This window comes from Trichomonas vaginalis, chromosome V, assembly GCF_026262505.1.
Source record: "Trichomonas vaginalis G3 chromosome V, whole genome shotgun sequence".
In the NCBI taxonomy this organism is placed as follows: Eukaryota; Parabasalia; order Trichomonadida; family Trichomonadidae; genus Trichomonas; species Trichomonas vaginalis.
The window spans coordinates 25,368,572-25,395,164 of record NC_067207.1 but is presented as its reverse complement, the minus strand read 5'-3'; the positions used below and the strand labels follow the sequence as shown (position 1 = coordinate 25,395,164).

General features: G+C 33.5%; 10 protein-coding genes and 2 pseudogenes across 12 annotated transcripts, besides 2 other annotated features; 7 read left to right on the top strand and 5 right to left on the bottom strand.

Annotated features, from left to right (window-relative positions):
* Window positions 1-12,414: part of a mobile genetic element that runs on past the window's edge.
* TVAGG3_0400410 (organellar and viral DNA polymerase type B) lies at window positions 349-960 on the bottom strand (the record flags this gene model as incomplete). Its single annotated transcript, XM_051232722.1, has 1 exon — window positions 349-960. The coding sequence occupies one exon, from the start codon at window positions 958-960 to the stop codon at window positions 349-351; it is 612 nt and encodes a 203-aa protein (XP_051102452.1).
* On the bottom strand, window positions 1,783-2,340 carry TVAGG3_0400400 (organellar and viral DNA polymerase type B; the record flags this gene model as incomplete). The annotated part of the gene is made up of 1 exon (XM_051232721.1): window positions 1,783-2,340. The coding sequence occupies one exon, from the start codon at window positions 2,338-2,340 to the stop codon at window positions 1,783-1,785; it is 558 nt and encodes a 185-aa protein (XP_051102451.1).
* Window positions 2,968-3,264, bottom strand: TVAGG3_0400390 (uncharacterized protein; the record flags this gene model as incomplete). The annotated part of the gene is made up of 1 exon (XM_051232720.1): window positions 2,968-3,264. The coding sequence occupies one exon, from the start codon at window positions 3,262-3,264 to the stop codon at window positions 2,968-2,970; it is 297 nt and encodes a 98-aa protein (XP_051102450.1).
* TVAGG3_0400380 lies at window positions 5,831-6,415 on the bottom strand (annotated as a pseudogene). The gene has a single exon. A coding segment is annotated over exon 1 (585 nt).
* Window positions 7,417-7,980, top strand: TVAGG3_0400370 (uncharacterized protein; the record flags this gene model as incomplete). The annotated part of the gene is made up of 1 exon (XM_051232719.1): window positions 7,417-7,980. One exon carries the CDS (start codon window positions 7,417-7,419, stop codon window positions 7,978-7,980), a length of 564 nt encoding a protein of 187 aa, XP_051102449.1.
* On the bottom strand, window positions 8,933-9,553 carry TVAGG3_0400360 (phage tail repeat-like family; the record flags this gene model as incomplete). The annotated part of the gene is made up of 1 exon (XM_051232718.1): window positions 8,933-9,553. The coding sequence occupies one exon, from the start codon at window positions 9,551-9,553 to the stop codon at window positions 8,933-8,935; it is 621 nt and encodes a 206-aa protein (XP_051102448.1).
* A 1,874-nt stretch (window positions 12,415-14,288) lies between the features above and the next one.
* TVAGG3_0400340 (uncharacterized protein) lies at window positions 14,289-16,087 on the top strand (the record flags this gene model as incomplete). The annotated part of the gene is made up of 1 exon (XM_001287588.2): window positions 15,669-16,007. A coding segment is annotated over one exon (339 nt), but the record flags the coding sequence as incomplete, so codon positions are not given.
* A 1,473-nt stretch (window positions 16,088-17,560) lies between these two features.
* On the top strand, window positions 17,561-18,091 carry TVAGG3_0400330 (protein of unknown function, DUF4106 family; the record flags this gene model as incomplete). Its single annotated transcript, XM_051232717.1, has 1 exon — window positions 17,561-18,091. A coding segment is annotated over one exon (531 nt), but the record flags the coding sequence as incomplete, so codon positions are not given.
* Window positions 18,092-18,262: 171 nt separating this feature from the next.
* TVAGG3_0400320 (protein of unknown function, DUF4106 family) lies at window positions 18,263-19,531 on the top strand (the record flags this gene model as incomplete). Its single annotated transcript, XM_051232716.1, has 1 exon — window positions 18,263-19,531. A coding segment is annotated over one exon (1,269 nt), but the record flags the coding sequence as incomplete, so codon positions are not given.
* Window positions 19,532-19,942: 411 nt separating this feature from the next.
* Window positions 19,943-20,932, top strand: TVAGG3_0400310 (protein of unknown function, DUF4106 family; the record flags this gene model as incomplete). Its single annotated transcript, XM_051232715.1, has 1 exon — window positions 19,943-20,932. The coding sequence occupies one exon, from the start codon at window positions 19,943-19,945 to the stop codon at window positions 20,930-20,932; it is 990 nt and encodes a 329-aa protein (XP_051102445.1).
* A 336-nt stretch (window positions 20,933-21,268) lies between these two features.
* Window positions 21,269-26,593: part of a mobile genetic element that runs on past the window's edge.
* On the top strand, window positions 22,943-23,274 carry TVAGG3_0400300 (protein of unknown function, DUF4106 family; the record flags this gene model as incomplete). The annotated part of the gene is made up of 1 exon (XM_051232714.1): window positions 22,943-23,274. A coding segment is annotated over one exon (332 nt), but the record flags the coding sequence as incomplete, so codon positions are not given.
* Window positions 24,550-25,103, top strand: TVAGG3_0400290 (annotated as a pseudogene). Its single transcript has one exon. A coding segment is annotated over exon 1 (554 nt).

Sequence of the window (26,593 nt, the reverse complement as noted above, 5' to 3'; positions counted from 1 at the left end):
ACGATTTTCATAGAGTTTTGGCGACCAGGTTTTTTTCCCTGGTCGCTGTTCTTCACGATTTTCATGTGTTTTAGGCAAGGCCGGTAAAATCCGGTCTAGAGAAATTTCACGATTTTCATGAGTTTTATGCAAGGCCGGTAAAATCCGGTCTAGAGAAATTTCACGATTTTCATACGGAATCTCTTCTCTCGGTTTTCCGAGGGAAGCAATCTTATGCCATTTTACTCAGATTTTTGTGCTGAATTCAGCAAAAATATATTTTAGGGTAGAAGGTTAGATCTAACCTCTTTTCTAACCTCTTTTCTAACCTCTTTTTTTCACAACCGTTTTACATGGTAAACGTTATTTTTACATGTATTTTTCAGCAACTTCGTCAAATAATTTTATAGCTTTATCTATCTCATCTACTTCAAACGTTTCTTTACCTTTTATGGGAGCACCATACATTTTCTCAAACTTTTCAAGTAGTTCTGTTTCTGCAGCTCTCATATCGTTAACGAACACAACCTTAACTCTATTGACTGTACTGTCATATCTTTGAGTTATATTATATGTTCTTCCTATCTTATATCTCTTTGTATTGAAGTCCTTCGGTTTCTGAACGATGTAAAGTAAGCCTTCACTGCAACGTTCTGAGTCGAATAAACCATATGTTATGAAGTTATATCCAACAACTGGGTCTAACCATAACAAAACTATTGGTATAAGACTTTTGTCAATGAGATATGCTGCAGTTCCATAGAATCTTACCGATATCATAAGCTCAGGATTTCTTGTCAAAATTTTCTGAGTAGAAGCAATTTTAACCCAGTCCTTCGGTTTCTTTCCAAATGGAGATAAAATGTCTGACAAAGAATATTTGTTGTATTTCTTTGAGTATCTTACGTTTAAATCACCAATTCTAACCAATTTAGTGTTATTGTCTATCTTTTTAACTGTTTCAAACTCAATGTTTGTCATTTCTGTTCTTACATACAAAATAAAAAAAATATTTTATAAAAAACTAACTTTATTTTTTCTATCTTAAGGAAATTCATGATTTTCATAGAGTTTTGGCGACCCAGAAAAAAAAAAACGGTCTCGCTGTGCTTCATGATTTTCATGTGTTTTAGGCAAGGCCGGTAAAATCCGGTCTAGAGAAATTTCACGATTTTCATGAGTTTTAGGCGACTAAGTTTTTTTCCCTGGTCGCTGTTCTTCACGATTTTCATGTGTTTTAGGCAAGGCCGGTAAATCCGGTCTAGAGAAATTTCACGATTTTCATACGGAATCTCTTCTCTCGGTTTTCCGAGGGAAGCAATCTTATGCCATTTTACTCAGATTTTTGGTCATTTTTCAGCAAAAATAATGTTTAGGGTAGAAGGTTAGATCTAACCTCCTTTCTACCCTCTTTTCTCACCTCATGAATTTTCATGATTTCATCGTATATGTTTTGTCAAGACTTCTTCATCGTACATTCTTTGTCATGATTTCATCGAAACTAAACGTATATGTTTTGTCAAGACTTCTTCATCGTAATGAGCGTAAATCAGACAAAAATATATTTTAGGGTAGAAGGTGAGATCTCACCCGTTTTCTCACCCGTTTTCTCACCTCAGTTATTTTATAAGCGTTTTACATGGTAAACGTTATTTTTTAAATTTTGTGAAAACTCAACGGTTTGACACAAGCCCTAAAAATTATTTTACTCAGAATTTTGTTGCTGAATTCAATAAAAATAATGTTTAGGTGAAGAGGTGAGATCTCACCTGTTTTCTCACCCGTTTTCTCACCTCAGTTATTTTATAAGCGTTTTACATGAATTGTACGATGTATATTTGAAATCTTAAACAGTTTCGTAGCTTCTATTTCTTCGCTGAGGATATCGAATGTTTTAACAATGCCGAAAGTTTCTTTATACTTCTTCTTGACGTCAGATAAAAGGAAATCGTCAGCAGTTGGATAGTTTTTGTTCAGAAATTCTAACATATCCATTTTATCTTCTGCTGGCTTTTCTGCTTCTTTCTTTAAGTCTGCATAGTCGTTTCTCATTCTTTCTATCTCTTTGACGGAGTAGTTATATTTTCTTATTGCTGCTTTACATTTTGAACATTGCGGGTTCATTTTAGCGTTATATTCTGAAACCTTACCTGCTAAAACAACTAAAGCGTCAATTGCTCTCTTCATCTCAAAAGCAGTTGGTTTTATCTGTTCATTCCATACCTTACCTCTTCTATCTTTATCTCTTATCTGCCATACACATTCAGCAACTAACGAAACAAAGTTGTCGTAGGTCTTAAATTCTTCAGATTTATATATGTCAGAAATATTTTTATATACCATGTCGCAATCTTTGTCCATAACTTTATGGTTGCAATGAAATCCTAGAAACTCATAGTTTACCTTTCGTATGAACTTCTTTATTTCTACTGAGTCAGTTGCTTTGACTTCTATTTCATCGAATTCAGGAATAGTGAGTTTTTGTTGCTGAATTTCAGGCAATTTGGGTAAATGGTCAATAATGTCCTGCATTTCATAAAGATACTGTTCATTTGTTTCATCTTTCGCACTACAGTCTAAATTACTTGTTAAAAGTTCTTGCTTTATCTTCTGGATTTCTGTTTCGAAAGTATATGAAGAAGGAATGAAGCTTTTCATTTCTACTAACATAGATGTTGGATTCATGACTAACGAGTTTGGTGCTGTTGTTGCTAACATGTTCTTACAATAAAAATAAAAAATATTTTTTTAAAAAAACTAACTTTATTTCATCTGTCTTAAGGAAATTCATGAAAATTCAACGGGTGAGAAAAGAGGTGAGAAAAGAGGTGAGATCTCACCACTTCACCTAAACATTATTTTTTGGTGTAAATTTCATGATTTTCGGGAAAATTCAAGAGGGTAGAAAAGAGGGTAGAAAAGAGGTTAGATCTAACCTTCTACCCTAAACATTATTTTTGCTGAATTCAATAAAAATAAATGGTTCATTTACTCACAATATTTTTTTACAAAACGACCCCAAACTTTTAACTTCTTTTCTCCAGCGTCAAATGCTATCTTAGCGAGTTCATATTCTCTAAATTCTCTCTTTAAATCTTCTTGTTCCCATTGGTCTAGTTCGTATGGAGAATCTCTATAACCATAACATATCTCGCGTTCATGTTCTAATTGTTTTCCGCACATTTTTCCAACTTCTTCTTCAAACAAATGTTTTGCATTTTCTACTGTATCTTCAAGTTCTTCTTCATCTAACTTCTCATGAACTTTCTTGTCTATGGAGTCCATAATTTTTCAACTGCTATGCAATATTTTGGAGAAGCCCACATTGCTATATAGTTTATAAGTCTTGGGTCTACATACGTTCCTCTAACCTGTCTGATTTCATCAGGAATTCCTGCATGAATTTTGTATAAAAACCAACCGCCGGAATTCCGGCGGTTGCTATATTCTTCACAAAATGCCTTATAATACTCTTCCCAGGACTTATTTTCCAACAACTTTCTAAAGTCTTTCCTAAACTGCTGACACATATTTGTTGCATTTATATAACCATCCTTGTCTCTACGTAAGACTTCAATACCGTTATAAGTGCCTTTTGTGAATGTTTCGCCATTATATTTGTTCGTGAATGTTTTTGCTTCGACTGACATATCTGTCCTTACATACAAAATAAAAAAAATAAAAAAATAAAACTAACTTTATTTTTTTTTATCTTAAGGAAATTCATGAAAATTCACGAGGGTAGAAATGAGGGTAGAAAAGAGGTTAGATCTAACCTTCTACCCTAAATTATATTTTTGCTGAATTCATGAGTTTTGGTTGAAAGAATACGGTGGAGCCAAAAGTGGCTCGACCTCAAAACAAGCATTTTGTGAAGAATAATACAAAATTCAACGGGTGAGAAAAGAGGTGAGAAAACAGGTGAGATCTCACCTTCTACCCTAAACATTATTTTTGTGCTATGTTTTCTGTATAAAATTCATGAAAATTCAAGAGGTTAGAAAAGAGGGTAGAAAAGAGGTTAGATCTAACCTTCTACCCTAAACATTATTTTTCAATACTTTTTCAGCACTTTTCCGTAGTTATATATGAAAGACAATTCGAGATAAAAGTCATAGTACAATGGAATAATATGTTGCACACCATTTGTTGTGAACCAAACTTGAAAGTCAGAGAAACTGTTACTAGGTGGTTCGTAGAATTTAGAAGCAAAGTCATAAAAGTCCTTACCAATACATAGAAAACTATTGTTGCTTGAACTGAAACTTGCATGACACATAACATTTTGAGGGTCAAACACGTTTCTATAAACTGTCAAATTTTGCTGGTGGAAGTATAAATTTAAATGGACCATCTGGTGGTAATGGTTCGTTCTGGTTTAGTAACCGAAGAAATTGTGCCCAAGAACGTTTGTCTACTTCCCAAAATAAAAACTCTGTATCTCTGGAGGGTTAATTTCAATCTTTTGAAAATGAAACGGTGGAGTTCATCTTGTCATATTCTAGTTTCAGATAGTATGTTTCCATTTAGTAAAGAGTCGTATTTTTTTTGAAATTCCCAATAATATTTGTTCATTTGAGTTTGAAAGTCATTTAGAGTTTTCTCAAGACTTTCGTCTGAACGAACTGTAAAGATTCTCATTTCGTCAAATTTGTCTATTAGACCATCAGAACCTTTATACTGCCCATGAAAATATACTGCGAACATAAATGCGTTAGTTCTATTTTGAAAACAAAACTCTTCTAAATCCTATTGCCTTTGCATCTGAAGGACTTTGAAGCCAACGAATTGGATAGTCAAACCTGTATGTTCGGGATGAAATTTCTTCATCTGATATTGTCCTACCAGCATTTGTAAAGATATAGTCTAACGGTTTTGTATCTGCTACTTTTGTTCTTTGTTTTTCAACCTGAAGCATTTAATATATGTAAAAATATATTGTTTTAAAATAGTATGCCATATAGCTTCTTGAATTTGTTAAGAAGTATTTGAACGTTTTTTCCATCTGTATCTCTAGTGTTTACATAAGCATAGCCCGCCTTAGTAAAATATACTTGTAATTTCCTATAGTTTACGCCGGTATAAAAGTAGAAAAGAGTCTTGTTCTTCGCTATAGTAGTAAAACTCAAACGTATGCTTGCCATAGTCTGTAATTTCAATTGTTTCATCTTCTAGTTCGTCGACAAATTCGAATACAATATCTCCAAATTTGCCTTTGTTCTTATTGTTTTTCAGAACGAGTGACCCAACGTAAGTTTTCAAGTCTATTGTCGTTTCTTATACGGTTATATGGTCTACAAAAGGTAAATTGTTAGGATTCAGTATAAAATGAGTTGCAATGACAACATGTTTAAGATAGTGTTTTCCACCCATCTTCATAACAGCATATCCGTTATTTCGCTCCCATTCGCTTAAAACTCTTTTTGTCTTTTTGTTTCTGACTTCAAATGACTCACAACAGTGAATTTCATATTTCTCATCTAACAAACAAGTTTCCCAACGGTCTTCTCCAACAAACTCAGCGTACATTTCAAATAAAATAAAAAATGTCACTTTTTTAAAATAAATTTTTACTTCATGCAATGCTCACTAACATCGAAAGGCATGTCCATAAGACGTTCTTCTTCTAACCTCTCTAGTCTGTTTGGATAATTTGCACGTGCTGTTTCCAAATCCATTTCGTAGCGAGGACCAGACAATTTGTCATAGACTTTTATGGGTCTTCCCTTCCTATATTTAAAATTCTTCGAAACTCTCCAACCATATCTTTTGTAACTCTGCTTTTATTCTAGCAGACTTTCTATCCATTCTATATGGGGCATTTTTATAAAAATAAAAAAATATTTTTTCTTTACTTTACATAACCGCCTGCTGCCATAAGTCTTTGACGCCAACCCATACCAGCTAATGAAGGTTGACTTGGTTTAGTTTCCAAACTAAACTTTGGTTTTGGTTTATCTTCAGTTTTTGGTTTCTCTTCTTCTATCGGTTTTTCGTCACTTTTCGGTTCCTCTGACTTTTCCCCACCTGCAGGAACAGTTGTGTCGTTAACATCTTCATAAATATCATATGCCATTTGTTTTTTGTTTTCCTTTCAACTTTTTGTGTTTTTGTAAAGTTTAGAATATTTCGACTCTAAGTCAATGAGATGTTCTATAATGAACTGTTGGTCAGTGAAGTAAACTTTTCCATCTGTTGTCTCGAAAGCTCCTTCAGACTTCAATATTTTATTTGTGAGAGTCTGTTTCTTTTTTGAGATACTAGCCGTTCCATTTCTATGAAAAGTGACTTTATAGTTAGGGTTTGTATTTCCAGACCTGGCACTTTCTATTATTGAATTTTTCTCTTCATCTGTAAGTTCTTTGACAGGTTTTGACAATGGTTCTGAACTTTTTGTTTGTGGTGTCAAATCTACCGTTTCAACTTCTTCGGTCATTTCATCTCAGTAAAAAATTTTAGTTTGGTTTGTTTTCAACTGGTTGTTTAGGTTTTTTAAAGTCGGTCTAAAACTTCCTGAGGTATAGGAAGAACTTGACAAACACGTTGTTGTAACTGCTGGAAGTCGACAAATCCATCTTGAACCCATTTGTCTCAATGCTGTATTGTTCATTTCATCTCAGTAAAAAACTTTACATTCCCAAGTTTGAGGTGGTTGCGGTTGTTATTGTTTTACCCACTGTTGTTCATGGTTATATCCTCTGTTTAAAGAATCTTTCACCTTGGTCCATATAGTGTCCTGCTTGGTTATAGTAGTCATTTGCTTTGTTATAATAGTTTCCTGCTTGTCTTCCTACATTGTCCATCCATCCTTGAACTTTTCCTCTTGTTTCAGGATTTGGAATAGATTTGCTGCATCTCGTGCTACATCCCAACCTTTCTGTACAGTTTGTATAATAGGTTGTGCTTTCTCTTTAAGTATACCTAATGTACTCAAAATCTTCCTTCCAACTCCAAATACACCTCTGGCTATTGTTCCCACTGCGGGCAAAAAATCTGGATGCAACTCCTGCTAATGCGCCAAATAAACCCATTTCTTATGGGTAAAAAATGACGAATCCAAACAAGGACCCCTATGTTTCTAAGGCAACAAAGAAAGCACTCATGATAAAAATCTTTAGTTCAACACCAAATGCTTGGTTTATGGATATCTTGGAAACATTCCGAGGTATAGAGAAGATGGACCTCCATACTGGCTAATATTGTCGGTCAAAACACAAGATACTGTGAAGCCATACCATTATGGTCCAAAATATTTTAGATGTGAAAACTGCTTTGACAATATTCGTTGACAAATACCATCCAACAAAACTGACATCTGACTGTGAAGTTTTCAAATCAGATGATAAAAAAACTATCTGCGTTCAAAAAATGTAAACCAATATTTCATTGTCGACCAAAAACCATTCTGCTCTTGGTGTCATTGACGGTTGTATAAAAATGTTAAGAGACTTAAACCAACCACAAGGTGGTGAAGCAAATGAAATGTCATATGACGACAAATATAGACACTTCTCCATGGCAAAGATGAGACAAGTTTTAAATATTTACAATAGCCGTAAACAAAAAGGTTTGGGAAACCACTCCCCCGAAGAAATGAAAAACAACCCTGACTTAGAGAAAGACTATATATTTAATAATTTAGTCAAAAGAGACAAACAAGAAAGAATGCCGGGCTTCAAACTTCAGAAAGGTGACAAAGTAAAAATAGAAATACCTAAACGCGACCCATATGAAAATACTATTGACTATGACAACAATGGGAACTCGACAGGTACTCACATTCGTGTTCGTAAAAATAGAAGAAAGTATACAAGAGAATATTATGAAGTTTTAGGCAAACATGGCAAAATGTACACACTGCAAGCAGAAGATAAAACTACTATTGTCAGACCTCGTTTCAAACTTGTCAAAGTTCAAGGTGGTATACTTTCAAAGACAGTTCCTAACAAATATAAGACAACTCCTGACCAATATGCTAAAGAAGTTGAAAATGACGACTAAGCAATTCTATACCATGCGTAAACTGTCATGTAAGGTGGCATATATTCTTTACTTTGTCCGTTGTTTTGCGTATATCCTGAAACGAAATGTGTATGGTTTCCTTCTCCCTGAGTGTCATCCCAGTAACAATTTATAGCAAACTTAACGTCGTCTTTAACATCATATCCTTGACCTTTTGTCATTCTGACAATCCCAATATCTATGCTTATGCCAACCTGCTTGAGATGTACTTAAATCTATGTAGTGACTGTGTGCAGGTAAATTTTCACCTGAAATCGTTTTACTTCCACTGTTTCCTTTGAAGAGTTTGCACAATACAAAAACCTGTCGACTATTTGTTCCCATGCACCAACACCAAACATTACTTGAGGACCTCTTGCTTCCATAGATGTATAAATAGAACCTACTGGGTTCATTAAATCAAACATATGAGATATTATAGGATTGTCTCTTTTGAACTTAAAATATAGTGCAACTATTTCAGGTTTCTTCTGGTTTGTGTCAGAATATTTTTTATAATATAATCTTATGTTTTCAGGGTAGGTAAAATCTTGACTATAATATTTATTTCTGTCATCTTCATAATAGTATACTATTCTCGTTTTTTTATTGCATTATATCTTTTATATCTATAATATTCTAAATATAATGTTTGCTTTTTTGGGTCTACATGTGCGTCAACACCATAGTCATAATAATATGGTGCTGGAGCTGGGTTAGGTAATGTCATATCTGTCATTTCATAAACTCTTAAATATTTCTTTGTTCGTCTCCATATAAGTTTAAGTAGCAGTTGTTGTCTAATGGAACTTTAACTTGTGTACCATCATTCTTTATATAGCCTACATACATTTCATTGTTATTTTTCGGAATGAGTTTATACCGTATACCATTTTTTAAGGAGTGTACAAACTCCCATCTAAAATATTTGTTTTCTTCATTGACAGAAAAGTCACCAAACAATAGTTTCAATATTTTTCGTTGTTCCTATCAAACTTTGGTATATTTCATTGACATATGTTTTATCTGCTTTCTTTTCAAGGCTAACGTTTAAGTCTGTTATTTCAGAAGATGTATGTGTATGTCCAACGTCACTTTTCCTGTTTAAGGTTTCTTGTAAGTTTGTAATATTTGCAATGGTATGTGTATGTCCAACGTCACTTTTCCTGTTTAAGGTTTCTTGTAAGTTTGTAATATTTGCAATGGTATGTGTATGTCCAACGGCACTTTTACTGTTTAAGGTTTCTTGTAAGTCTGTTATTTCAGATATAGAATGTGTATGAGTCTTTTTAGAATATTCGTTTTCAGCTCTTGTCACTTCACTTGACATTTTATTGTCAACATATGTTTTGTCCGCTAGTTCAGGATGAGTATGTTCTTTCGTTGCATATGTTGCATCTGCTCTGTCATGTTCTTCTTGAACTTTTTCAATGACATATTCTTTGTCAGCTTTGTTGTCAACATCCGTTTTCAAAAGAAGTTCATTTATAGGTTTCTCGTTTAAAGTTCCTTTTGTTGGATTTATACAGACAGTATGGTTCTTATTGTCTTGAAACAGAAACTCATCTGTCATTGGGTTTAATGTCAGTTTTAAGTTTCCTTCTTTCAATGACTCAGATATCTTAGAATAGTTTGAAAAGTTTGTTGTGTTCTTATTTAGAGCTTGTATAATGAGTTGTCGGTTGTGTTGTATTTCTCTCATAGACGCTGTTTCATTTGACATTTTTATTCTAGATAAAATATGCTTCCAATAGAAAAAGAAAATTCAAGAGTTGCTACAACTAAACCATTAGATGAACTTTTTACTAATGTCGGTCAAAAGTTTGAGACAGAGACCGTAAAGCATGAAGGCTATCGTTTTGACTACCCATTAAGATGGTTAAGAGACCCATCTGTCACAAAAGCTATTGGCTTTCGTAGAATGAAGTTTGTGTCTGTAGAAGATAAAAGTTTTCCATTTATTGTAAGGTTTCATATAGATTATATATCTGAAGGGAAACGAAAAATGTGGGAAGAAATTGAGCTAATACAAGTTGACCTTTCATCTTCTCTACAGACTGCGTTAAAAAATATAGAAGATAAAATAAATTCATGTTATGCAAAATATGCTGATGAATATGCAAATACCGAGAGCACACTTTATGTGAGAATTGTATATGACAAACAAAATTCACAAGTGTCATTTCAAATCTACGAAGACAATCCAAAGAAAGACGAACAAATATATACAGAATTCACTGCAATGTCATGGTATTATTTCAAAGAATGTTAAATCAGAAAGTCGAACTTCTTTAGCAAATATTTACAGTCGATATGCAAGAGATGAACCATATTTATTTAAAGATGTTTTCGACCCAGCTGCTATTATTGTTCATGCTTCATTTTCTGGCGCCAAAACTCTTTCTTATGCTTGGCAAATGAACTTTTACGAAAACCTACAAGTTATACGAACCACCAAGTGGAAGTATTTCAGACTTTCAAGTATGGTTTACTACAGATGGAAGAAAAAGAATAATTCCATTATACCATGCGTTTTACTTAGAACTAGTTTCATATACAACTACTATCGAACGGTAAAAATATAATTTTTTAATACGGTTGAGGTGTTGGATTTGGTTGCCAACTAGACTGTGGTGCAGGTTCAGGCTGTTGTATAACAGGAGCTTGTTCTTCTGGTTCAGGGTCTTTAGGTATAATACCAACAACTGACCTACCCTTTTACCAATATTTTTTTGACACCGTTCCAAATTCTCTTCCTACGGTTTTTATTCCATTCCAATACTCTTCCAACATTTCGAAAGAAGTTTCTCTATCTTACTGAAGAAACCCATTTTACTATATGTAAAAATCTAATGTCGCCTAGTCTCTTACGTTTCCTGTTGAGTTCCATAGCATTCTTTAACTGGAGCTCATACATTCTGTTTCTCCTCTGGTAAAAACATATTCTGGGTCAACTCCTGTGTTCGCGTCATCTGCATAAAGTTGTTTATATCCCACTTCAGGGTTTGTATAAACTCTTTCCATCTCATATTTGCATACCATGGTGGCAAACCTAACGCAGCGTCATTTGACATGGCAGTTTGCATTTGTACATCTGTTGGCACTTGACCATAGTTTGCCATTGCAGTTTGTATTCTAACTTCATTTGGAATATTCTCTGGGTTTGGTTGTCCAGGTTGCTGTGCATTCGCTAAGTTCTGTGCGTCCATTTAATATTAGATAAAAATATCTCTTACGAGTACATATGCTGAACATTTGCAGGCATTGGTTCATCTTCATATTCTCTGTACTTTTGCCAACGTCAAATAAATAAATGAACACAATGGAAAAAACTAAACACAAGTCCTATTTCAAACCACATTTACTTACTAATAAAATTTCTTTGTTATGACACTTTCTCCAGTTTATAGGACTCTCTCATATTCTATCTTGTCATATATAACTCATAGTCATGTATGTCCTCTAACCATCTCATAACGGTTTCCAAACCACTTTTATCGGATGTAAAGTAAAAGCATGGATGGTTATGTAAAACGTCTAAAGTTTCTAAGAGTCTCTCAAAGTCCAGTCTACTTGGTATGAAAATCCATGTGTTATAGAACGGCGGGTCCACTATAAAGAAAATTTTCTTGTCTTTTATTTTTTCATACAAATTGTCCAATGACATCTCACAAACTCTATACCTCAATATATTTTTTATGTCTCTTTGAAAACATTTGTATAGTTAAGATATAAAACTTTTGACATAAGTGTTTCAATGCATGAACTCTTATAGCACCACTATATAATAGTCTAGCAGATATACTATCCCAGTCTATATATTCTGCTTTTTTCAAAACCTCTCTCACAATATTTTTCTTATCTAATGGTATACGTTCCATCTTACCTATAGGTATCTTTTTTTAACTCTTTCAATATATTGTTTGTGTCTGGTATATGTTTGAGACGGTCCATATAGTTGTCGAAGTCATTGCATATAATCTTTGAGTCTGGAAATATTGTATGGCACAAATGGGATATATAGAAACTTCCACCGAACAAATCTACAAATGTTAGACCATTCGGTAGTTTCTTAAGTTCTCTCAATATAATATCTTTACATCTACTCTTATTTCCAAAGAACGGTAACGGTGGTTTTGTAAAATTCATTTATATATAATAATAAAAATGTTTTTACCTGAAAAGTGACAGAAAAGTGACAAAACATGAAAACATATATAATTTGTGAAAAGCGAAACATTATATAATGTTTTCGACCCAGAAGAAGGCTTCTTCCCAGAAGCAATGGAGGAAGAAGAAGAGTCCTCCGAATTCACACCAGAAGACTAACAATTTTCCGAATAAAAACTTCATTTATACTAAACATCTTCGGGCTAGAGGGCACGAAGTGCCTGGAAGCCCCACTACCTTTTTTTTTTTTTTTTTTTTTTTTTTATATATACAGTATATATTATGAAATTTGAGAGAAAGCTAAAATTTTCTTTAGATATGTTTTTTAATTAAAAATTATATTTCACAATAAGATAGTTATTTGTGATTAATATTGACTTAACGACTTCCCCATTTTGCAAACTTGTATTCCCAAAAATAATTGATATTATCTTAAAATCATGAAGAATACCACACAACAAAAATGTTCAACTCTTTATTAATAAAACACGAAAATTCAGCAAAATTTAAATTCCAGAGGATTTTGAAAAATGACTAATTCGCACATTTCTACATTTTGCAAATTTTTCGAATTATCTTTATAAATATTTCCAAAATATGATGACGTAAAAAATTAAAATGATTATTTTATTTCAGTTTTCTAAAAATACAAAGAGTTTATATAAATGCATTTTGAATAGCATTAAATCGGAGTATGTTTTACAGTCTAAACCGAAGGGAAAATATTTAGGGTTGTTAAAAATATCAAAAATTAGCGTTTTGAAGACACCATGGTGTCTTATAATTTTCCCTTCCTTATTGGCGTGTAGAAATAAATGCGCCAATAGATTGAAGAAGAAGAATTGTTTTTCTCTTAATGAACTTTAATCCTTTTGATATAAGAATATTAAAAACATTAATATAATTTCGATTTCGGAAATTAAATTTCCAAATTTTTTGTCGATTTCGGAAATAACAGGATCCCGCATCCAACACGCAACAACAAAACACAAAACACACTTTTTGGTTCTTTCATCGTTTTAATCGTAATTTATGTAATACATGATTTGGATAAATTTTACAAAAATAGAACCTATATTATATTCTTTTCAAAGATTCTTGCAAATCATCAAAAATAATTGTATTTTAAAAAATGATCAAATTATCCTTTCATTATTTTAAACTTAAATCAGTTTTTATGATTGACTAAAGCAATCATATTTATTCATCATTAAATAAACAAAAAAATAATATTTGAGAGTTATTTCAAAAAAAAACACATTGAATTTATTAATTTGTCTCAATTTCAGTATTATAAATTTTGATAATTTCAATATTTTGAAATACACTTTTTAATATTTCAATATTTATGATATTTCAATGTATTAAGTGGTCTCAAATTGAGCTTCTCAAATATAAGTTGGCCTATTCAAATAATAAAATTAAATAATATTTAAAATAATAAATAAAAGTGATTGAGGTCATAGCAAAACGGCTGTTTCAGTCATTAATTCTTAAAAATAAAAAGGATAAAAACTAAATAAAATGGGTAAAATTCAATAGTGTCTGTGCTATTGTTCAATTTGAAGGTGTCTTTTGAAACCGCAAGACATATTGAATTTTTGAATAGTGTATTATGGTTTGACAGACACCAATGAAAAAAATAAAATGATATTTATTTTAAATATATAAGATCCTTATATAAAATATAAATATTTTATCGTTTTATTTTCTTGTTTTAGAAATGTTTTTTATTGAAAAATCAATAAAACTAACTCCAAAATAAAATTTTTGATTTAAAGACACTATGATGACACCAGGCAAATCTTCCAAGACACCTATCGTCGGGGATCGAATAACCGTAAAAATATTAATCATTTGAATCAAAGAACAGACATAGAATTTATAAAAGGAAAGATGCAAAAGGTTGCAGGCTTCTAGCATGTTTTTTGCTTCCAATAACATTGGCAGAGCTTATTAATTTTTTATTCTTTCTCAAAATTCTGAAATATTTTAAATTTGAGCGTCATATCGTGACACAATATAACTTGATTCAAACTATTGAAATTTTATTAAAGAGTTCAGTTCTCGGAAATGTTATCGATTCATTACTTTGGCAGTTTTGAATCCACTCAATTATTTTTGAATTATTTTATATTTTTGAATACTCCTTAAGAAAACATAAAATCATTATTCTAAATATGTTTTCCATTATCTTGGTGCAATTTTCCCTCTCAGTTTCTGGCCATTCCAATCGAAAATACTCCTACGGATTCACTGATGTTGATCAAAACAGAAAGCATGTAGAATTGGTTGAAAATGTGACCACAAAAGTCAGAATTGATGGCGTTGAAAGCAATATTGAAAAAGTAACAGATTTAGATTACTCTCTTCAAATTGAAAATCACAAAAATTTATTATATACAGTTGTAAAGCAGACAATTACAAATAAAGGGTCAAATGAAAAGAAGGTAGATTTTTGCACAGCAATGTTATTTAAGGCAGAAGATAAAGAAGTCATCGCTCAAACTCTTGCAAACTTTGGCTATTCCCTTTGGTGGAAAGAGATAACAGATCTTACATTAGTTCTCCAAAATCATCCATGGGTTACTGATGTCAATGCCCATGACTTCGGCTCTGATGACGTGCCTAAATTCTTCACGAACACCGATAAAATTTTAGAAAATGTAGATGATGATGATGATCTTCCATCAATTTTATGGGTTTCATTTTCATGGTTGAACAAATATATACAACCTGGACAGTCAATAACATTCTCTTATCTATTACATAAAGGAAAATATGAACCACCATTCCTCTTCCTTGAGAAATCTTTAATCCCAGAAGAAACTGATGCTACTGAAGTAATTCAAATCAAGGGCAAGTTCTCATTCCTTGTTGATGGTTGTGATGCAGAAGCTGGCTGGAAACTTCGTACTTCCAATGATAAAATTATCAGAAATGATACACTTGGCAATTTTACAGTTTCAGAATCAAACAAGTATGGATTTTATGTGTCAATCACACCACCAACAAAACCTGGAAAGTACACATTATATGTTTACACATACACTAATGGTCTTGGCTCATTGCTTTATGAAGAATTTCCAATTACAGTTGTCGCTCCAAACTACAGACCAAAGTTGTATGTTCTTCCTCCTGATTACACTTATTACATTCCAGATTCTGAAGTTTCTTTCTTGGCTTCAGTCTACGATCAAGATTCAGGTGATAAACCACTCACAGCAAAGGTTTTCTTCAACAATGCAGAAGTTGCAACACAAGAAGTTGCAAACAGCACAGATCTTAAGACATTCAAATTCAAAGTTCCAAAAGACACAGCAGCAGGTGAATATGAAGTCAAAGTCACAGCTACAGATGGCAAGAAGATCGCCACAAAGAGGTTTATCATTCAAATACAAAACAATACAGTTCTCACAATCAATTTCGAACCAAAACTTAATGCCACATACAACAAAGGCGACAAGGTCAACTTCACAGCTGTCATCAATGATCCAGATACAAACTTCGATAACAAGTTCACTGTTTCTCTGTTCTACAACGATAAAGTCAAGAAGACGATCACATCACCTAACGATGCAAGATTAGTCAGAGTTCCACTTGATTTCACCATCCCAACAACAGAAACAAACACAACAGCCGAAATCAAGATCAAAGTCACAACACCAACCGAATCCTCTGAAAAATTAACAAATATCAACATCTATCAAGATGTTATCGCAAGTGATTCTGCAACAGGAAAGATTGCTACAAAGAAAGCTAAAAAGAAGACCGCCCTTGTTGCAGTTCTCTGTGTCTTAGCTGTCATTGCTGTTGTTGTTGCGGTAGTCGTTATTATTCTTTGGCTGAGAAAATAAAAAAATTCGGAGAATAAATTAAATTTTATGCTTTAAACACACTTTTTAAAATTACTTATAAATTATCTTTCAACAAGTTGAAATTACTCAATCTAGGATTGTTTTTCATGTGAAATTCTTGTTGTGCAACTAAATCTTAATTGCCAACTTGGAATAAAGATCATAGAACAAGACAAGCTTTTTTATAAATGAAGCATCTAATTAATAAACATTACTAATAATTTTTTTTTCAAATGATCCCATAACATAAGTTAAAAAAAAAAAGGTAGTGGGGCTTCCAGGCACTTCGTGCCTTCTAGCCCTGAAGATGATTAGTATAAATGAAGTTTATATTCGGAGGGCTTCCAGGCGCGTTGCGCCCTCTAGCCCTGAAGATGTTTAGTATAAATGAAGTTCTTATATACGGGTCTTCCAGGAGCTTTTCACAAATTATATATGTTTTCATGTTTTGTCACTTTTCTGTCACTTTTCAGGTAAAAACATTTTTATTATTATATATAAATGAATTTTACAAAACCACCGTTACCGTTCTTTGGAAATAAGAGTAGATGTAAAGATATTATATTGAGAGAACTTAAGAAACTACCGAATGGTCTAACATTTGTAGATTTGTTCGGTGGAAGTTTCTATATATCCCATTTGTGCCATATAATATTTCCAGACTCAAAGATTATATGCAATGACTTCGACAACTATATGGACCGTCTCAAACATATACCAGACACAAACAATATATTGAAAGAGTTAAAAGAAAAGATACCTATAGGCAAGATGGAACGTATACCATTAGATAACAAAAATATTGTGAGAGAGGTTTTGAAAAAAGCAGAATATATAGACTGGGATAGTATATCTGCTAGACTATTATATAGTGGTTCTATAAGAGTTCATGACATTGAAACACTTATGTCAAAAGTTTTATATCTTAACTATACAAATGTTTTCAAAGAGGACATAGAAAAATATATTGAGGGTATAGAGTTTGTGAGATGTCATTGGACAGAGTTGTATGAAAAATATAATTTAGGGTAGAAGGTTAGATCTAACCTGTTTTCTAACCTCATTTCTACCCTCTTGAATTTGTCAAGACTTCTTCGTACATGTTTTGTCAAGACTTCTTCGTAATGAGTGTAAAGGACCCAAAAATAAAGTTTAGGTGAAGAGGTGAGATCTCACCTGTTTTCTCACCTCTTTTCTCACCTCTTGAATTTGTCAAGACTTCTTCGTACATGTTTTGTCAAGACTTCTTCATCGTAATGAGCGTAAAGGACCCAAAAATATAATTTAGGGTAGAAGGTTAGATCTAACCTGTTTTCTAACCTCATTTCTACCCTCTTGAATTTTCAAGACTTCTTCGTAAATGTTTTGTCAAGACTTCTTCGTAATGAGTGTAAAGGACCCAAAAATATAAAGACAAGGAAAATGTTTTCTTTATAGTGGACCCGCCGTTCTATAACACATGGGATTTTCAATACCAAGTAGACTGGACTTTGAGCTGAACAAAAAGTGTCATATAAACATCTGTCAAAAACCGCTTTTTAACTTCACTTAAAATGCCACGTAAGCTACGTAAGAATATACGTAAGAGGAAGAGAGCATTGAAACATCCAATAGTAAAACTGACACCACAACAACAGTTGCAACAACAAATGATGAATGACCCCACTATGTTGCAACAAATGTCAAGCAATCCTATGCTTTTAAACCGAGTTCTTGGTGCACAGAGTGGAGGTTTAAGAGCGGCACTTTTAGCGAAAATGGCAGGCTATGGTGGAGCTGCAGACGGAACAGCTTATAACCCTCAAAGTCAAATGAATTTGAGTTCACTCAAAAATCAAATAACAGATGTCAAAAAGTCAAACATAGACATACAGAAACAAATAAGTGAAAACGAAAAGAAACTAGAATATGACAGACACACAAAGAAACTCAATGAGTTAAACGTAGAGAAAAAGAAGAAAGAAGAACAACTGAAAGAACTAAGTACAGAGGAATATGCGAAAAAAGTGTCAGAAAAAGCAGCAGAAGTAGCAAAAATGGAACAAGATGTTTTAAATTTGAAAAACCATACTACTCAATATAAAGTACTGAAAGATGAAGAGATAAAACAAAAAGCCCTGAAGACATATATGGATAGCGATGAGTATAAAAAAGAAGTTGAAGCAAATGTAAAGGCAGAAAAACTTTTACAGTTGCAAAACCAAACCGTACAGTATGAAAACTTAGCACAAGAAAGTAAAAATAACGACGCAGCCATGCAAAAGGCAATGAAAAGCGCAGAATATATAAAAGCTAACAATGACTGGTTAGATGCCCAAGCCAACGCTAAAGCAGCCCAACTTATAGGGTCAATAAGGACAAAAATACAAGCGGATGAAGACAGTTCAAATGAAGCTTTAATGAATGCTGACTTTAAGAATGCCTTCGAAGCTCTTCATAGTAAGGTGAAACAAGTGAACGATTTCTCATCTGGAAAGAAACTGAAGTCTGAAGGTTTCGACAAAGAGTTAAGAGAAGTAGCACAAAATATGACGAAAATAACAGATGCAGCAACGAGACAGGCAGTTCAAAGTGCCTATGACGCCGTTAGAGCAACTGTTGTGGAAAGTCAAGAAAAAGAGTTACAACAGACCAAAACAGACCTAGTAAATGCTTTCTTAAAAACGAAAAGTCAGGTAGGACATTATGCTGCAGATGGAACATATGTGCCAGCTGGTGGAACTTATATACCACCAAACCCTCCAAGAGAAGCACCTGCACCCGGACTACCTAAAACATTTACATCGTCACATGGACACAGACACAGGCATGCACCACAACCAACACAACAACCAACAGTTCAAAACCCTGCACAACAACCAACAGTTCAAAATCCAGCACAACAACAACCACAACCAACACAACAACCAACAGTTCAAAACACTGCACAACAACCAACAGTTCAAAACTCTGCACAACAACCAACAGTTCAAAATCCAGCACCACAACAACCACAAACAGAGCAAGGACATAAAAGAAGTAGAGAACAAGGAAACCAAGAATTCTTAAAAATGCTTAAGGAAAATTATGGTTACCTAGATACTCTTGACTTTAGTGACAGATATAAAGAAGCTATTAGAAAGTTCAAGGAAGGAAATACTGACCCGAACCTATTTAGCTTTATGGCTCAGCACCAAATCGGATATAATCTCAAACCTGGAAAATACAAGCTCGCTAAGGGATATGATTTAATAGCATATCATCCAACTGACATGAATGAATTTACTCCGAGATATTTGGTGTCAGAGATAAATGATAATTCAACTATCTTCATGAAACGCGTAAAAAATAGAGACGGAACGAAAGAAGAAAGGGTTATGAATGCGGATGACTTAAATAGGGAACTTGTTAAAAACGGTCTCGGAATATATGAAATGCCAGCAGATGAGGTACAAGAAACTCCACAGGAAGAAGTTCAGATACAACCAGACATGGAAGAAATAGTTCAGCAACAACAGCTAGAAGAGCCAGAAGGAAACGAACAAGTCCCTCCTTTGGAAACTAACTTCACAGAACTAGATGAAGATTTGGAACAGCCGAAAAATCTTGACCCTCAACAAGTGTATGCGGGGAATATGGAATCTTTCCAAGAGTCTAAGAAAAATTCGGCTGACAGAGTAGAAGAATATCGAAAAATGTTTACCGACATACAAAAGACTCCAACATCAGATGAAAATATTCAGCATAGAATGGAAGTACTGAAAGAAAATGTACGCCAATACAACAATCCTTTTTACTTACGACCATATAACGTTCAATCTTTGGCTGAACTCGGTGAAAATAAAAGGTTAAATTTCACCAAAACATATAGAAATGAAACATTGTTTAAAGTTCATTCAGAACCTAGCCAATATGGAAACAAACCTACTTTTGTTTCTGCAGACTATGGAACTACAATGAGATGGGGTCATAAAGCTAATCCGGATAGGTGGTTCATAAACTTACAACCTCAATTCCAAGAAGTTGTAGACGCAATGGAAGTGAATGGTGAACCAGATGTAGCTGGTATTTTCAGCGCGGCTTTAATGCCATTGAAAGATATGAAACATGCAGATATTTTGGACCAGTATGAAATGAACATGGCTGATGGAAATATAACACCTGACGTTCTAGAACATTTATCTCAAAGAACTACACAGAACCATAGAGATGGTATATTTGGTGAAGAGTTTAGAAAGAAAGTTAGGGAGATAGAAGGAAGAGAACCTATTGTACATGACCTTGCAAACGAAAGTTTGCAAAATGTCATAAAAACTTACTTTGCAGACAATAAACCGAGAAGGGATGAATATTTAAGAAAACTCAAATGGACAGTACCAAATGAAATGTTAGTATTGAAAAACATGTTCCTTGACAAAATAAAACCAACTACAGAAATAAATGACGCAAGCCTGAAACGTTGGGTAAAAGCTTTCCCATTCACAAAAGATATAATTGGTAACATGGAAAGAAAACCAGAATGGCTACAAAAACATATATTTGGAAACGAGCTTATTCCATACGGACAAGCTATATTTGAAGAGCCTGAACCGGAAACTCAGGAAAGAGTCATGCAAACAATACGCGAAGACTCAAATACAAACTATGACAAAATCTTTCAAGGATATAGGTTACCTGAGATGGGCGACCAGAGCCCAAAGGCAAAAAGGACATGGGAAATTAACAACATACTAGGTGAACATGAGGCAAAGATGCAACAACTTGAAGCAGAGGGCAAGTTACCAAAAGCGACACCAAAGAAGAAGAGAAGAGTAGAACAAAGTGAAAGTAGTGAAGAAGTAACTTCATCTAGTGAAAGTAGTGGCAATGAAGGAAAAAGAAGAGTTAAAAAGTCAGCCAGGAAGAAAGTAAAGCTTGGTCCGAGTGGGTTCTATTATGATATATAAATCCAACTATTCTATATTTTTACCCATATGAAATGTACGCCGCTCAGAATATAACGCCAACAGTTTTGGATGCCATGAACGGAAATGTTTCCGAATGGTATAACGAATGCGACAATGCCATTAGAGGTCAGAAATAGTTCCTGGAACTTACGAATATACAACTGCTGTTTCTTATGGAAACGTAGGTGAGTTTGGAGAAGGTTCTTCAACAACAGTGATATTGCTTGCGACAGGTTTCATATTATTTCTATTGACAACTCATTCTTATACGTGGAACAAGACATTGAAATAAAACCTTCTGCCAAGTTGTCTGACAAGAAAGGTTGCAATGGAATTTTCTATGTCGGATACCAATATGCTCCAGAAGTTTTCATGGGATATAAGATATATTCTAACTCTGACTTAGTTCAAACAGTAACATGGGCAAACTATGAATGGTTCGCTTTGAGAAACTCAGTACAACCACAAGCTAGAGAACAAACAGACCAGTATGCAACTATTGAGAAAATAAGAAGACTTGACCCTAACGTTCCAGGAGTTTATGTTAACCTTTCTGGTTCAGATGGAAATGCTGCCACTAAAGTAAAACTGAAACTTAGAGTTCCTTTGTCATCTTTCCTCATCTTCAGGTTTTTAAGATACTTGCCAAACTGGGCAGGAAAAATTTCTATCGAACTTACTCCAAGCAAAAATAACTTAGTCATTGCACCAACACAAGACCCATTCACTCTTACTGTAGCTGGAACTGTGGAGCCAAGTTCTGTGACTTTTGCAAAGACAAAGTTGACTTAGACTTTGGTTTCTCAAACTTCAACACTGAAGTAAACTATTATTTCAATGCTGCTGGAACTGCTTGGACCCAGTTAAGTTCACATGCGAAAAGTTTGAATGCAAGAGAATAGAAAGCAGACTTGCCGTTTATATGTTGACCCAGATATTTCAAATGCTTTAGCTGCCAAATATATTGCAGTTCCACTTATGTTCCCTATACACCAAATATCTGTCAAAGACTTTGCAGGTGAAGTTGGAAACCAAAGTGCTGACCCAGGTGCAAGAACAGATATTGCTTTAACAACTGCAATGAAACATGCAGATACTATGTTTGTACTGTTCAGACGAACTATAAATGACTATTCTTGTTTCTACAACCCCGGTATTAAATATCATATAAACATAGATGGCAAATATTATCCAAGAGAAGAATATTCTACAGTTGAGGATATGAGGTCATACAACTTGACATTAGATGCTATGAACTTTAACAACAACTTCACAACAACCATTAACCCTGAAATGCAAAGTTCTATTATGCCATATGTGAAAGTATGGACTCATACAGGAGGTCAAAAAACTCAATATACAAATGGAGACTGTTCAAACTTTTGGCTTGGCATTCCATTTGCTGACTCAGAAGACTTTATGGGTGGTATTTCAACTGTTGGTACTGTACAAATACAATATACTGGTGACAGAGACGGTCCAGATGAATTGAAAGCAAAGAAGTTTACAAAACCAATAGCACTTTTCACGGAAGATGCTCTTTTTGAAGATTCGTTCGATGAAACCTGCTGGGGCTCCTCAGATTGGCATAACGACAGCTTCCATCGAGCAGATTTTGGCAGCAGGTCAGTAAGTTGTTCTTGAACTGACTTCTCTCCGTCAAATATTGACAGTACGCCAGTTTTGACATAATATTGTATTATAAACTTTCCTTTAGTAATATCGGTCAGTTTTGAAGTTATATTTTTGTCTGCTTCAAGAACTTTCACCATTTCAGTTATACCAACTTTCTTTGCTTTATGAAAATATTTAGGTTCAGCAAAGACTGCTATTCTATAACATTTTCCATTGTTTTGTGTAAAGAACTATTCTGTCAATGTATTTGTATTGTTTGTGAGTATAAACTTTGTTCTGCTTCAATTCGAAGAGATACTCGAATACGTCCATCTTTTTATTCTAAGTAAAATGTCATTTCCGAAAAATAGAAGCGTAAGTGTTTCAAAAGGTTTAATGGCGGTGGCAGATGTGAAGTTAAATTCACCAACTCAAACAAACAGTCAAAGTGTTGTTGTCAATGTCAAAGACAGAGATGTTGAAGTGGGGAAACCATACGAAGACGAAGATGGTATAACAATTGTTCCTGTAAAAGAACCAACATATCCTGAAGTTAGCAGAGACTTAAGTTCTGTTGCAGATATTCGAAATGACTACCAACAACTGAAAGACAAACTTCAAACTCAGGAGAAGATTTGTCAAGCTTTAAGTATAATGTTAAACTTGGTCGAACACAACCCTGTAAAAGTGAACTCATATGTCATTGCACCTCATGAAGTTTTGAAAGAACTATTGAAACTTTTGACAGAGGCAGACGATATAAACATCAAAGAAATAGAACCCGACATTAGTTGCTGTGGTGTTTCATATAATGTCATTGACAAGATATACGTTATGAAAGGAGGTGAAACGTTGAACTTAAAGTATAGTTTCCCAGACGTTATAAAAATATTTGACGACCACAACATTTCATTAAAATTATTTGCTAAGTAAAAATGTCAAAAACTTCTTGAAAGATGTTTGAAGAAAAATAATATAGACTTTATTTCATGTAAAGGACTTTACACACTTTTGAACGATATGAAAGACCCTGTTTTGTTTGTTCGTGTAGACAAAGGAAAGTTCTATGTCTTTACAAAATATTTGAACTTCTTAGACAGAGAACTTCAAGAAACGCCATGTGAAAGTTTAGATGAAGTTCTTCTCCACTTTCAGAAAAACTTTTAAATATATGTAAATGGCAGAAGACATAATGGTTTTATACTATTACGACTAAAAACCCTGAGTCATATAATTCTATAACAACAAACTTACAAAGTCCTCAAGGACGATATTGTAAACTAACCTTAAACACAATGACGACTAAAGCCTGTTTTGCTCTTTTGACACCAGAAGATTTTATTGTTGTGAATGGTAAAAAATACTCCTTTGAAGATACTTACTCAGATATACCACCAACAGGTTTTGTTGACTTATTTAATACTTTAAGGACGAGTGTAACATGTGCTGCAACTAGAGCAGGTTTCATTATGTTTGGATGTCCGACTGAGTTTACTATAAACAATATGAGCTATAATACAAAACTTATATCTGGTTTTTACTACCAACAGTTTCCTATAACAGGAAAAGGTGTCATACAAGGAATGTCTGTTCCATTGACTTGTAAGTACACCAATCTTATATATTGTTTCAAACTTAGGTTCAAAGTGTTATTCGAATGTCGACAGAAACTATTATGACCAAAAGATACTTATGCGTATAAACAATACTTTCTCTCTGGTTTGCCTATTGTTCATTCGAATGCAGAATTTTCAACCTTAGTGAACTCAAACACTTTGGCAAGTATAACGTTGACATTAGTTGACGCAACTTTGTTCCTGTAAAACTTTTATGTCCTATGTATTTGTCAATGACGGCAGAAAGTTTCGAATTGGAAGATGCAACTGGTGAAAGTATTGTATTACAAGAACAACTTCAACAACAAATAGCTCAAGAACAACAAATGCAACAATGCAACAACAAAGTCAAGAATAAAAATATTATTTTTTTTTTATTTTATAAAAATGTACAGAATAGATGTTTCAGATTTTTATGACTTCCAAGCATTCAGAAATATGTTCCATTTCGAGACTATAACAAAGCAGTCGAGAATTTGAAACGTTTAGTCATTTATGTCGACTCTGCCCCAGAATTTATGTTATGAAAGAATGGGATGTAGTCTTTAACAAACCAAGAGCAACAATAGTTTCAGAACAAGAATGTAGACAGAAACTTAAGAAAATAAAAGTCGTACAAGTTGGTATGAAGATGTTAGATGCTTGGGATATCTTATTGTCAAAACTTGAAGATTTTTCAGTTCGTGGTATAAAGTTCTATACACCTTCTCCAAACTTCTATTCTATCTTCACTGGATATAAATACGAACAAGTAGAATGGAAACACAGTATTATAGAAGCTTGGTTAGACCATGTCAAAGAAATTATATGCAATGGAAACGAAAGAGTCTATGAGTATATCTTATGTTGGTTTGCAAACATCTTACAACATCCAAGTGCTAAAAATGAAACTGCTCTCATTATAATTGGAAAAACAAGGAACTGGTAAGAATACTTTCTTTACAGATATTTTGTGCAAACTGTTAGAAGGTTATTCGAACCCGAATATGACAAACTTAGAAAACATCTGTGGCAAGTTTAACTCCTCAATAAGAATATGAAACTTATAGTTTGCAATGAACTTCAAAGTATAGATACAACAAAAGTTTTGAACTCAGATGCTTTGAAGAGTCTTAAACAGACAAAGTTGGAGTTGTTGAAAAAAATATAAAGACCAAAGAGTTTGTGAAAATGTTGCAAACTTCATTATGGTTTCAAACAATTTTTCCGATGAAGTTAGAAAGTTCTGACAGAAGATATGTAGTTGTCAGAACGTCAGATTCTCATATGCAAGATACAGAATATTTTGACGCTTTGTCAGAAACTTTGACATCTGACTTTTACAACCACTTGTTCTCATTATTCATGACATTAGATATTTCTAAGTTCAATCCAAGACAAATTCCACATACCGAAGAGAGACAAAATTGTTAGAAGCAAACAAGAGTGTATATAACTGTTCATAGATGAAACTGACTTGTGTCATTAGATGAAAGGTCATTTGTACGATTCGTATAAACAATATTGTCAAAGTATGGTTATATGGCAGCGTCTAAACGTACATTCTTGGCAAATGTCAAAAGTCTTTTAGACGTACAGAATGGTGTATATACAAAGAAAAATTTTTATGAGTAAATTTAAAAAAAATATTTTTTTATCCGATAGAAAAGATGACGAAATATATTTCAGTAAATAAGTACATGTCAGGAGTCAAAGATAAGTTAGCTCCATTCACATATTTGAATGTTTACTTCTACCATTTTGAAAAGTCTTCATTCAGCAAAGTTTGGAACATCGAACCAGTTAAGTTTGCTATTGTGACTAAAAATGGTGCGAAATTTGAAGACTTAGACATAGAAGGTTTGTTAGCAGTCAAAGAAAATTTTGACAGAAGGTTCTCAAACCTTAAAGAAGCAAAAGCATAACAAACTTGTTATACCTTATGAACCAAAGAAGACAGACGACTATGAATATTATGAGTCTAAAGTTGTAGAAGTTCAAGGTAAATTGGGTAAAAAGATTTTAGAGTCTAAGCCGGTGTTTGCTCCTAAGAGGAAGAGAACATTGACATTGACCCAAAATGTTCTAAAAATAAAATTTTATTTTTACATGTCAAATTCTTTTTTCTCTGGAACTGGTTCAGGTTCTTTCTTCTCTTCTTCTACTTTCTTTTCTTTCTTTTCTCTCTTCTTCTTCTTCTCTGGTGGAGTTATGTCAAATTTGGCGCAACCATATTTATGTAAAAGTTCTTTGTCCTTTAATAGCTCTTCTATTCTGTTTTCTATTTCATCTTCAAGAACAGCGCATGTGCCTTCTTTGCATTCTAAGAACTTTTGTTGGACTTCATCTTTCCAATCGGCGTCATCTCTGTCAACAAGTCTGTCATTGACAAATTTTAAGACTGCTCTTTGTAATGTTTTATGGTTCTTGTCATATTCCCAGAAACAGAACT